Source organism: Bombus pyrosoma, linkage group LG17 (genome assembly GCF_014825855.1).
Source record: "Bombus pyrosoma isolate SC7728 linkage group LG17, ASM1482585v1, whole genome shotgun sequence".
Lineage (NCBI taxonomy): Eukaryota > Metazoa > Arthropoda > Insecta > Hymenoptera > Apidae > Bombus > Bombus pyrosoma.
In genome coordinates, this window is record NC_057786.1 from 1,639,160 (window position 1) to 1,653,381 (window position 14,222).

The 14,222-nt window shown below is 35.4% G+C and overlaps 1 protein-coding gene across 1 annotated transcript in view; it reads right to left on the bottom strand.

Annotated features, from left to right (window-relative positions):
• The window catches only part of LOC122576957 (neurexin-1), a 623,013-nt gene that overhangs the window by 56,117 nt on the left and 552,674 nt on the right, over positions 1-14,222 (bottom strand). The window contains exons 19-21 of the mRNA XM_043747905.1: positions 10,883-11,176; positions 7,643-7,821; positions 5,933-6,104 (exon numbers count right to left, since the gene is read on the bottom strand). Coding sequence (XP_043603840.1) covers positions 5,933-6,104; positions 7,643-7,821; positions 10,883-11,176 — 645 coding nt within the window. The remainder of the gene's footprint in view (positions 1-5,932; positions 6,105-7,642; positions 7,822-10,882; positions 11,177-14,222) is intronic.

Consider the following 14,222-nt stretch of genomic DNA (forward strand, 5'->3'; position numbering starts at 1 on the left):
ACGGCTGCGCGTGGAAATATTGAAAATCGTGGAAAATTGGCAGGAGGAAAGTCACCGATCGGGAAAGCATAAACGTCGGAAAACGTGAACGATTTTCCTTCCATCGATGCATAGTTTTGCGTCCTTAATTCGTGCAGTGTAAAGAAAAATCGACCAACGATTTTCTCTATCAAATAGAAATATTTATATCGTATTTATTTATTGTGATAGAACGTGAGAAAAGGAATTTAGAAATTCCGTGGCTGATTCGTAAACAAACAGAATCGTACACTTATTGACACGTTGATTTCTTTGCAATCAGGATAGCATAGGTTCCAAGCAAGTCTGGAGATCTAGGAAGGTAAAAGGACATTTTGAGGAATCTATCGATTTCGTTGTCCGTTAGAACAGGGTAGTATGAGCAGTGGAAAATCGTGGATGGGCAACGTGTTTTCCGGAAAGGTCGCTGCGCATACCTGCACCGGCGATACGTACGCAATGCTATGGTTAAAAATGTTGAAAGTAATTAGAATGAAGTCTTACGGTGCTAATTGTAACTTATAGACGTTTTCTTATCGGAATAGAGAAGTTTACGTGTGTATATGTTATAGTTAAAAATTAATTGCAAAGTAATAGGACACATAGGAGAAGGATAGAAAAAAACAACTAATTGTTAATTGTCGAATGGACTAATTAGAAACCTGTCGTTAGAAAATAGAGTGGAAATGTTTGATCCCATTGAGTTTGCTAATGGCTTGAAAATAAATCCTACCAAATGATCCTGTCTATTCTATATCATTAATATGATTAATTGTCCTGTATGGAATAACAAAAGCTATTCCTATTTTGTAATAATTATTTGCTTGGAGACAAGAGCACAATATGTTTCTTGCTGTTACACTGAATCGATAACTTGAAAATAAAAGATCCAATTAATTCTCTTACTAATATAATTGTTATATGATTATTGCGATTAATTCTCCTGTATATGAGAACAAAATTTATTCCCAAGTTATTTTATAATTACTGTTTGCTTCGCAAAAAGTGTACAATATTTTTCTTCAAACAAAGAACAATTGTATTGCACTTTTTCTTGCGCACCAAGCAATTCCATTGAATTCGCTTGGCTGGAAAATAAAAGATCCTATTAATCCTATCATTGATATAATTATAAATAAATTGGTGCGATTAGTTCAATAATTAAATTCTAATAAACAAACTTATCGCTGTCTTATAATAATCATTTGCTTCGCAAAAAGTGTACAATATTTTTCTTCGAACAAAGAACAATTGTATTGCACTTTTTCTTGCGCACCAAGCAATTCCATTGAATTCGCTTGGCTGGAAAATAAAAGATCCTATTAATCCTATCATTGATATAATTATAAATAAATTGGTGCGATTAGTTCAATAATTAAATTCTAATAAACAAACTTATCGCTGTCTTATAATAAACATTTGCTTCGAAAAAAGCGTGCGGTATTTTTCCCGAAACGAAGAACAATCGTATCGTGCTTTTCCTTCGTGTACGAAGCTATCGCAACTTTTCAAGCTCGGCTTCCTCCCAATTAATCCTTAACCATACACTTACACAGCTACGAAAGGATAATTTAATACCTTCGTTCTTATCTCCCCATTTTTACTTTCTCTTCAGAGAAATCTTCCTCCTCAAATAAAGAAGCAAAATGTTTCATACGCGTAAAAGAGCTTCTCATAACGACACTGCAAGCGACAGCTTAATTATTCGAAGAAACGTAGGATCGTGGTAACGAGCTGTACCGTGGATGGCGCTGGAATTTAGACGGTACACCCTCGAGGAACTTAATTGCCTGGAAGAATTTACAACCGGGCGAAAAAAACCAACGAAGAAGAAGAAGAAGGTTACCGTGAAATTAAGTGAGAAGTGACCGTTTAATGAGAGCGCCAATTATCTCCGGCTCGGCTATTGGGACCACAGTAAAACGATGGAGGTGGACTTTTCTTGATGAGTCTCCGCTCATCGTCCGCTTCTTAGATCTGTCTCGTGAAGCCAACTTCTTCATCCAGTCGCGCGGGAATTAAGAAAGAAAGTTTAAGCTTTGAATTATTAACAGGTTCGTCGATGAGATTTCCTTGAAAAACAAATACGAAATTTCGCCTGTTGTTTTTAAGCTTCTTCGTCGTAAGAAAAAACCAATAACGCCATGTGCAGGAATATTGTATAGATTTCATGTTAAGCTAGAAAAATTTAGAATATCCAGCTGGATAAATTGTAAAGTGCAAATTAAATAATAAAAAAAATTTCATGTTCTTCTACAATTTTTCATATCATCTTCCTGCCCTGTACTGTTTGTAATCATTTTTTCTTCGTTTGTAACAATTTCCTTATTGAATCTTGTTAAGATGAATTATCAGACGGAAAAGTTAAAAAAAAGAACTATTATGTGGAATATAATTCACCCAATAAGAGTAAAGAAATTGGTATGAAGTATTAAAACGAGGAAAAAGCTAATTCATGTCTTTAGATTCTTGAAACGTGTTAAATTATCTCTGTGCTTTGGAATGATAAGTGGCAATGGAATATTTCTGCAGGAAGACTTTAAAAATATTTGTATGTTCCATATAAAAAACAACAATTTGCAATTCTATTTAGAAAACTATAATGGCATTTGTATATGCCAGTTAGAAAATTGTTCATAAAATAAAGTTTCTGCAAAGTACAGCATAAAAGAACACACAGCATAAGCTTTGATTCTCCGTTTAATAAATTAGAAAATAAATTAAAAAAGAAATTGGAAAATACATTAGGAAAAAATTGGAAGCAGTAGAATCTTCTGTGTGAAAAATTATTCAAAGGCGAATTCTTTAACATATCCTTGACTGCTACTATCTCTTTATGAACAAATTGTATTAACTTCACAAGTACAAACGTTGCAAAAAATATAATCTTTTGCATTATTTAATTTGACGTAATATGTATACAGCCAACTGCAAATAATAATATTACTGTAATCAACAGTCGTTAACGATCCTCAAAAAATAATACTTAATTCAACACGTAGTCGTTTAAAAAGAAAACTTTCCGAACAAAAAGCCCTGCATCTTCCACGAAAAAGGCCGACTATTCCATAAATCATAGTTGCACACACAGTTAACTACCATAAGAAGCGTCCGTCACGCGGTTGGTTCTAACGGAACAGGCAAAGGGAATGTAACAGAGTAGCAAGAAAACGAGAAATTGGGCGTGAGAATGTGGTACTAGAAAAAAATGAAGTCTATTATTTGTCCTCCCAATGCCAGGAGTCCAACGAACCTAAGAAGTTTTTTCGCCCCAAGGAAATTTGACACCGCGTCGCGTGATCTTCTAACACGTGCGACAACATAAGTCTGGCGGCTCGGGTTACACGATAGAGTCACGCGAAGTTGGTTCGTTGGACAGAAATTAATTTATCATCATCAGTAGCCTAGTTCTTTTTCAGGAGAGTAAAATATCCGAAGAGCGACAACGATTCTCGTGTACTTTGAACCATTTGGCCGCCAGAAACGAATTTATCCAGCGACATAAAAAGCTTCGTTAACGTGAACGAAGGGAGTAGGCTGTTAGAAACTGGCAGCAGGTTAGCGGACCAACCGTTGAAATTCAGTGACAACGATTTATGTAGCCAAGGGTTAATAAAGCCTACGAGCCAATTAACATGCCCTCGGGGGCTAGGGAAGCAGGAAAGTCCCGTAGGTATGTTTCTCAAGGAACTTTCGAGGAACCACGTTAGGTCCGTTCAATGGCTGCTACCTCTCGAATACGTAGCCTGAAAATAATTGTGCGATTCAGTGAAAAATTGCAATTCTTCTTATGACACGTAGACTTGGAAATTTATATCACTGCTGCATACATTGTTTGATTTTTCAAAAATATAATTTTGCATTTAAAATGCGTCTATGTCGACCGTTCGAAATTATCATTTTTAAGAGGAAAATTATAAAATAATTCCCTGGTCGTGCAAGATTGTACAATCAATTTTTTTAGATTTCCATGGTAGTTGGAAAATAAACAATTCGGAAGATGAAATGACGTAATATAAGGAATTTGTATAAACAGCGAAGCAAATCGAGTACAGGTATATATGTAACAGACCTTTAGAATTGTTCTTTAAGCTTTGTTGGTTTTGTAGATTCAGCAAAGAAAAAACAAGAATAAATGAAAGTAGAGCTAATTATCTAAGTTCTAAGAAACAGGACGACAGAAGCACGACAGAGGTACTTTGCAAAAGTGTCGTTTGCTCCGCCTTCAAAGGCTTAGACCTCCCCAAATGTATAAAATTTCCTAAGGAATTTTACCTGGCTTTATACCTGCCGAAATTTTCTGACCGCCTGAAAACATTCTTCCTACTCTTTCGTAGTCGACAAGTTAAATATATTATTTTCAATGTACTGTTATTATTCATTTCAATTAACTTTAAATTATCATTGTTATTAATTGTATATAGCACACTAATACACAATACCGAGTGTTCATGAAAACCATTATGAAAATAAGAATAGACAATTGAAAAGAATACTTTTTAAACAAATGCAATTCAAAATTATTTACTTCGCCTATCAAATTACAAAAATTACATTAATTTCTATCTTCTGTACAATTTTGTACGTTACGTGTGCTTTTACATTTTTGCAAAATATTCGGTCGCTTCGACCATTTTCTATTCCTCAAACGAGTTCGATAGACAAATCACCAGTTAGATGTTCGTCAACTATTTTCAACAATGGTAATCAATTTCCCACGACACGCACGACACCCGGGTCATCATCGACGGCCACGAAAACGCCGGCTACTCGTGGGATCATTCACTCTACCGACGTCACTAGTTTCCCACGGTTGCGGGATCGTGAATGGCACGAGGGAAGCTTATAAAAGGGACCGAAAGACTACAATCCCATTCAGTTGCTTACTGGCAACCATATCGTTGCTATACCTTCAGCACTTTCCTCTCGAGTGGTGTACTTCAACGTTGCGAGGCGAAATTGAACTGTGTGTTACTTTTCTTTCGTTCAAATTTACCTGTTCTGTTTGTTAGTAAAAAAGAAGAATGATCGAGAAAGGATCGTTTGATTTGTTATTGTAGCTCACTGGTAGAGTAATTTCCTTGTTTACAACAGACGTGTACTATTATTTTTTAATTTATATAAATGTGTATGAAATACACAAGTGGCTTACAGATTACAAATGATAAAATAATTTGCATAAAGTTTCACCAAATGGAGAAAGCTGTGACATCCCTTCTGTTCAGATTTTGTTATGTTATTTAGTAATAAGGCATGAAAGTGTAACTTTCATGGTGATGTTTTGTTATTTCACGTATCGGTGACTATATGCTGGCTAATTTTCCTCAAGCAACGTGTATTCTTAAATTTAAATCACTATCAAACATGCTAGTTCAGAGGAAAATTCAGAGATTATAGCAGGCTCAGGCTTGGACATTGTCCAAATGGAATATTTGAGAAATGATTATTTAAATGATATATCATCTTATTTGAGCAGATATTATTTTGAAATAGTTGGTAACTAATTAAATAATTTGGCTATATCGTTTACAATCAAACATACCAAAAACACAATGTCTAATATTCAACTCAAACTAACTATGTTACTTTATTTCCAAATAGTTAACTAGAATAGAAAGTTATTTCACAACAATTTATCTGTTTTTAACCCAAGATAAAGTCACTTTTCCTCATATTATTTTGAGAATAAGAAGAGCAGCAATTACCATTTTTTTATCTTCATCCCAAATAAAATTTGCCCAAGCCTGAACAAGGCTAAACGTCAAATCCGCACGATGAAACTATGGCGATTCAACGAGTACGTAAATCTTTTACGTATTTGATTGTGATTGCTTTGACAAAGAGTGGTATTTAATGGAACCTGAAGAAAGAGTGGTATTTAATGGAACCTGAAGAAACAGTGGTTGTTACTTACCGGATGGATGATTGGACTGCAAATTGTAATCGTCGACCTGCAGCGTGCTGTTTGGCCCTGTTCTAGTGAATCTCACCACGTGATACTGGTTGTCATTCACTTTCACACCGACCTCACCAATCGGATGATCGTTCGTCCCCATATTGTAAACAGCGAACACGTTTCCTTCCACCTGGAAAATAACGAAAAATGTTAATTATATTTTCAAACATGTGTTCAAACATCTTCAAACATTAACTGTTTCAAATATCTCTAAAAAATCTGTGAACTCCTATGTCAATGTTATATATGAAATTGGAGAGCTACAGCGATTTTGTTGTCCGTATCTGTACAGAAGCTCGTGAACAAATTGGTAGAACGACGTGGACAATGATTTTGCAAAATTCTATGTGCGAGCAAACGTTTTACCTTCGTTGATTACGTTAGCTGTGTTTAAAATTTGATTAATTTCCATTGTACGTATTCATTTGGTCGATAGTAGAGACAATTGTGTCTTTGATGATAATAATTTTGTTTCCAATTGTATGTTTTCTAAATGAAGAATATTAGTATCTAATAAGAGTAGATTTTTACATGGAATATCGAGGTTTCTTCATAGAATTCCTATCAAATATGTAAACCTACATTTTTAAAATTTATTTTCTGTTTTTCATTTGGTAATCCTATTGATGATTTTAATGAGAACTGAAGTATGAAGATGTTTTAAGTTATCCTTATACGTCACTTGTTTAAATATTTCTTGTCTAGATTGTTCAGATTTACAGGCTTCGTAGGCTTCATAAGATCAAACTTTTACTTTCTTCGTTCCTTCTCTTCGATTTAGTTGCTTCAGATTAGTTCAAGTACAGACTTAATCGACTAATCAATGTTTGACAAATATCATTTGTGTTATTTTTCCAGAAATTACGTAGTACCATTAAATTGTATAATGAATTAATTAAATAAATAAACATATTCACTTAGATTGAAATTAACGCAATTAAATATGTCTTTAGACATATTTCTACATGTTTCTATGTTTTAAACGTATCTCGTAAAATAAACTGCTATTTAACATATATTCCTGGCTTACGCATTTAGCAGCAATTAAGCTACAATTTGCCTGTCATCGCCACTTAACATTCAAATCTTATTACCTACATCTAAAAGTGCCATTTGCGTTTTTCTTTCTAGTAACAATCATCATGAGATATTGTCGCACATAAAATTCTATTTAAATTTAGATATATTACAGCATTATGTCATATACTACGTAACATATGGAAGAATTTAGGATTTCACAGGTAAGATCACGCGATGTACATTCTTACAGCTATCGTAATCAATTAATTAACAAATAATACTTAGACGATATACTCTACATGTGAAATTACAAATTCTGAGAAATTACAAAACTTGCAAATTATTCTATAATTATTAACAATTTAATGGTTTTACGAAACACTGTGTGACCAAATTTTGTACCCTTTAAGCAGCTTATGAACTATGGACCCAAATTGTGATTACCGTAATTACTAACAATTTAATAGTTTAACGAAGCACTACGTGTGAGCAAATTTTCTACTCTTTAAAGCAGCTTATGAACTATGATCCAAATTATCCTATAGCCACTAACAATGTAATGGTTTTACAAAATATCATGTGTGACCAAATTTTGTACTTTTTAAGCGGCTTATGAACTACGACTCGAATTATTCTATCGTTACTAACAATTTCAATCTCGAGATAGTCGTTGCTGGAAGCAGATTCTATTCTGACGAGGACGGCGTCGCTCACGCTTGTTACAAAGCCCAAGGCCACCGTGTCTCTCTTCATCTCCGGCCTCTGATTCGGCGGGAACGTGTAGGTGATAATTCCTCTGCCGGCTCCGAATTCGTAAGCTGCTGCTTCTGTAACGACACAATTGCGCACCATAAGCCCAGGAAATACAGAGTTGATAGAAAATGACTAAATATTAAACGTTAGAGCTAAATGTGCGTGTAAAGCACTACAATGTAAAAGTCTGTGAGGAAGGAATCACAATGACAGAGATCGTATTATATGGAAAAATAATTTGCCAGAGGAAAAGCTAACTTTTCACCTGATACATTTTTACCAAAAACTCATTCCGAACTGGCTTGTCACTGGCAGAAATTAAAAGACAACAAATTGAACTGAATGAAAAGTTAGACACGAGCACTATCTTTTACAACTATCAAACAACGTATAGTCAATATCTGTCGTTCGAGGACAATACAATTTCGATTCTTCTAACTCTATGTTTCTCTGAATCTAATTAATGGCCAAAAATTTCCCATTTCGCATAGTTACTGTTAGTCCACCACCTATTACCCTATCATCCAATTGAATAAATTTATCAATAAGATTCATCTCGTGATTCTACTTAAATATATAGTTCTTAACATTCATCGATCTTCTAAATTTTACATCAACTATACTTGGATGACTCCATGATATTATTCTGGGAGAAACATTTCAAGAAACACGTTCATTCTACATTCATTCATTTGATATATATAGAAGCAGAATTTTCAACATGACGTTCTCTTCGACAAACAACGTTGATAACGATATTGCAAGAAATATTTTTAAGTTGCTTATCTTTTTCTAAAATATCCAGGCCGCGAAGTATATATGTTTACAGTAATAGCGTTAACACCACTCAACGTAAGTGCTCTAGATTAGAGTGATCAGATACGCCTCGTAAAATGAGTGGACTTATTTCGTCTCTTCACGCAGTCCTCTAACGACAAGTTTTTCGTACAAGAATTTTCTACCTTCGACTAACAAAACGCCGAAGAAAGCGGCTGCCAAGCTACTTTACTCGTTTATCAAACTCCTTAGAAAATATACGCGCAATCGGATATTCTTAATACAAATTACTGTCGTTTTACGTAGGCTAAATATACTCGGAACGTACAACAAAATTTATATACGCTGTTTTAATACATTTGCTCAATAAAATAGCGCAAGATGGTATTTTCTATGGAAAGAGCGCAGATGCAGCTCGTCAGCTGCGTGTCACAACGAAGATAGTTACATTGGGAAACATACTCTGTACAATTTCGATACGCATTACATTATTATCTCGAAGACGCTTTTGATAAGAGAAAAGAAAAAAGGGAAAGAAGTAGAAGGTGAGGAAGATAGGAATCGTGGGATAAAGTTTCCTTAAACTTCAAGGAACGTGTTTATTGTGTAACTTATACAGAGTGAGTCGGTAGAAACTACTGGGATACTACGTTATCAACGTTCGTCAACAATTTTATCAAAACATGTTTGAAGTGCAATATGTTGTGTTTGATGGCCAGATGAGTACATTTTGATTTCTTAATATTTCATATCTAAGTAAAATATTAAGATAACTTTGAGCTTCTTAATAGCCTTCATATTAGTACATGTAACACTTGTTATATTTGCAACATTAGTCGATCCACCTGGATATTCTCTAGAAAAAGGTAATTTGTACCATAAGTTTGGCAGATACTTTAACTGGAACTCGTCAAATTTGATGTATGAAAGACAAAGATGATAAAAGCGTCTCTTCTGCTTTATACATTAAACTCAACAATTCTCTGGTTCTTTGGTAACAATATTACTATACGTCATCACTGTTATCATTACTATTTCTATTATTACATTCATTATCAATGTATATAATAATATTGTACAATGTATAAACTCAGAGATAATAAAAGCATTTGTCCTTCTGCTTCATACGATACATCAAACTCAACAAATTCAAGTTAAAATATCTGCTAAAGTCCCATTAGCACAGAAATGAAACAATTCACTTTACAAAGTAAGTTAAAGTTTCGGTAACAATATTATTATACGTCATCACTGTTATCGTTACTATTTCCATTATTATATTCATTATCACTGTATATAATAATATTGTACAATGTATAAACTCAGAGATAATAAAAGCATTTGTCCTTCTGCTTCATACGATACATCAANACTCAACAAATTCAAGTTAAAATATCTGCTAAAGTCCCATTAGCTTAGAAATGAAACTATTCACTTTACAAAGTAAGTTAAAGTTTCGGTAACAATATTGTTATACATCATCACTGTTATCATTACTATTTCCATTATTATATTCATTATCACTGTATATAATAATATTGTACAATGTATAAACTCAGAGATAATAAAAGCATTTGTCCTTCTGCTTCATACGATACATCAAACTCAACAAATTCAAGTTAAAATATCTGCTAAAGTGCCATTAGCGTAGAAATGAAAGAATTCACTTTACAAAGTAAGTTAAAGTTTCGGTAACAGTATTATTATACATCATCACTGTTATCATTACTATTTCTATTATTACATTCATTATCAATATATATAATAATATTGTACAATGTATAAACACAGAGATAATAAAAGCGTCTATCCTTCTGCTTCATATAATATATCAAACTCAACAAATTCAACTTAAAATATCTGCTAAAGTGCCATTAGCTTAGAAATGAAACAATTCACTTTACAAAGTAAGCTAAAGTTTCGGTAACAATATTATTTTATACGTTCCTACCATCGCTATTACTATATCGATCATTATATTCATTATTATATTACATTATCAAACAACAATAACGATACTGTTACCGAAATAATATTATTTTCCAACAAAGCTAGTCGCTGACGAGTCATCTCACGCGGTAGTTTGCATCGACTCACCCAACAGTTGGCAACTAAGTGAGTGCGGATTTTGTCATTAGATGGTATTGAAAAATCCGCAATCACTTAGTTGCCAAGCCAATATCACACGCGCGAAGGAAGAAGTGGGAAAGTATGGGAACGCTAGCTTCGTCCAACGAGTTCTACAGCGATGTTTATCGCATACTACGATGTCGAAAGTGCTATCGAAAGTTTCCCTCCTCACAGCAGAACACAGCCTGTTATTTGTCCGCCGTGCACATGAAATATTCATGTTTTTACCTTCGTTACACGTCGGCCCAGTAAAACTGGTCATGTCACAGTCGCACGTGTAACTGTTCCATTGTTGCACGCACGTGCCATGATTCGAGCAGAGATCGTGCGTGCACTTTTTGCCAGCGTGCATGCTGGCGTACATGTCGCAGCCAGATTCCACCAGAGAGCTGGGAACCACCGCGTCGGAGATCAGATTGGTGCTCTCGCCACTCAGGTCCAACGACGACAGACAGCCCTCGAAGCCGTGTCTGCTGAGTATTTGCTTCGGTAGCTGGCCGTACTGCGACTTCTCCACGCCACCTGAAATTATGCGAACGTCGCGTTAGTCGGACGGAAGATTGCGGTTTCCTTGGACGCTCGGGCAAATCGATAGATTGTCAAATGGCCATTTGCACGATGGTCGAACGACATTGTAAAGAATCGTTTAAAGTAACGACCTGTTCGTGACTAAAATGTTGCTTATCAATGATAGTTAGGTTTTTCTTGCCTGTGAATCATCGTATCCTGTTGATACGAAGAAACAATTATCCACAAGTGATAGGAATCAGGCGCGTGGACAGAAAATGATATAAAATGTGCGAAGATCGACAACAAATTAGAATTTCTTCTCAGCCAAGAAGCGAAGCTATGTTACTTGCATGTGCTTCTGCGAGAATCGCTTCTCCTGACTTTGTTCTACCTTCTCATTGTGTACATATCTGTCGGAGATGAAAGGACATCGGGGCCTTTCTTTTGGAATTTTTGAGAACATCCCCAATACTTTAGTCTACACTATTTATTATAGCTGTACTTAAATAATGAAACTTGCAAGTAGTCGTTACGATTCAATCCGATTATGTTTGCCCGAGATTTGTGACGGTGGGCTTGGACTCGAGGTGGCACAACTGGTCGCTGAACGTAGCCACGGTCACGGGACGGACGTTTTTACCTAACAGAGAGGTGCCAATATTATGGGACGCGCGTTGTATTAACAATCAACCCCCGGGCAGGAGCAACGTCGCCGCTAAGCGGGACTGTCCAGCAACGGCGGCTGGAATTTTGTTGGTATCCCCGGCCAATATGCAACGAACAAACGCGATCGTAAGGAGAGAAAAGTTTCCGTCAGTCTTTTATTCTTGCCACCACCTTGGAGAGTTTTCACATCGTCTTTACGTGCAGTATTATACCGTGCGTCATAGCAAACGTTACTTCGTGCTTCAACAGAGTTGCCTCGTTGACCGTGGATTCGTTATCGAACCTAAGAACATTGTCGTTAACATCTCGAGCGTCTAATCAGCACGGTTATTTGTCAAACTCTGTAAAAATCATATTTATACCAGTAAATATAATCTCTGTGGTACAACAACGATGGCTAGTCCGAATGAAGATTCGTTACACGCCCCTAAACCTAACGCTAACACGACATATATACAGGGTGGTTGGTTGCTGGTGGTACAAGTGGAAAGGTGGTGATTCTACGCGAAAAAAGAAGTCGAAAATATAGAATAACAATTTTTCGTTCGAGGCTTTGCTTTCGAGAAAATCGACTTTGAATTTTCGCTCGGTACGCGTGCATATACAAATATATATATACACACAATAAATAAATTAATAGTATAGTATATATAAGTAAATTAGCATAATAGTAAAAGTGTCACGATTTTATCAATCTTGTTTAAATGTAGATGAAAATGTTTAGAAGATTTAGAAGAAGAAGAAGGTGAACTATTTAGGAAATGTTCAGATTAGGTGCGAAGCTCCTAGAAGTTGATGTGATTTGATCATTATATCAATCAGTTGTATGAATATAAATATACCGTGTGTTGTATAAATCGCTAGTACGAAACACTTGCTGCCTACTTTTCTCAAATGCACTTGGAGATTCAAGCTCGAAGTTGCAAATATTTTTTAACGCTCCTGTCAAACATTTGCGTCTTTCATGTAGCGTTCGTAACAAAATTCTAACTCTGGCAAGTCGCGTAAATACATTGCAGGGAAGCGATTAGCGCAATCTCGAATTCGTGACTGTTGTCCGTGGTTTGAAAATCGTTTATCAGCGACCGCTTCGCGTAAATCGGATATAACTTGTCCGAGAACCTGCTATAAATTGAAATTTGTATAGACAGAACTAAACAGTTACTTGTGGTCTGCCATTGAAGATCAGTTAGTTTCGAACAACGTTCAACATTTTGTCATTGACACCTCACAGGTACGGTTCTAGGCATTAGGACACTGCGCGACTTAGAAACGAATCAGATTGCTTGAACGAATTGCATTCTGAAAGAGAAACTCCAAACCTAACGTACAGATGCAAAGAATATCTATCGGTTGATAATAGAATCATTAGGATACTTTCACTCATTTTCCGAATATAAATTGGAGCGAGTGAAATTATCTTGCCTAGTGAACAGATCGAAGAGCTTTGTTCAATTCTGAATTTGTATCCTCGTTTAACAGAACTGCAATTTTCAAAAATATCATCTTATTCTTCTTAGAAGCAAATGGTATTATGTTTAAGATTGATCTGTCTTTCTTAGTTCTTAATTTTAAGAACACACGCTATGGCACCTTTTCAGACAGTGTAATTATCAATTCGAACATTGATGTTTCCAACACCATTTACCTAATTCGCTGTTTTTATCTCGTGAGAGGTTTTCCACACTTTTTCCCAATCTTGCTAAGAGACAATTAATAAAAATTGCGATTACAATCAACAGGTGCGTGAATTTCCAGAAAGTACCATGAAGAATTGGCTGATAAGTGGAACGCGAGGGATCAGTCTCCTCTGCATCTTCCTTCTCGTGCAGTCACTCTTGGTTACTTCGTCGAATTCTGAACCCGAAATGAACTCTGCCATGTCACGGATGGCTGTAACTCCTGCAGCGGAATATAGATTTTTACCACCTTCATGTTACGTATACAAAAACAAATTCTGCAAAAAATTGTTATGTTCACAACCTTAAAATTTATGATTGACACATATATCTTCGTTCTTGTTCCTCCTTTTTTTGGTCATCGACTTTCGCGTTCAATCTTGAGGAGCATTGACGTTGCAAGATTCAAAGGACGTTGATTACTAATTGGTCGATTATTAGCTCACTGATTTTGTGTATCCAGAATCCCGTTCCTTGTCAATCGAATTACAAAGAATGCAATAAACAAGATAACGCAAACATTGAATTTGTTATGATTTAGTTATAAACTCTACTTTGAACATCTTTACAACCACGCAATTCAGTCTCCTGACTGACTTACAGATAAATGTGCTTGGAATATGCAATATATTAAAGGTAACAAATATTTTCATACGATTCAGCTTAGGTTTTATACTCGAACTTATCCAAAAGTCCAACTGTTTCGAAATATA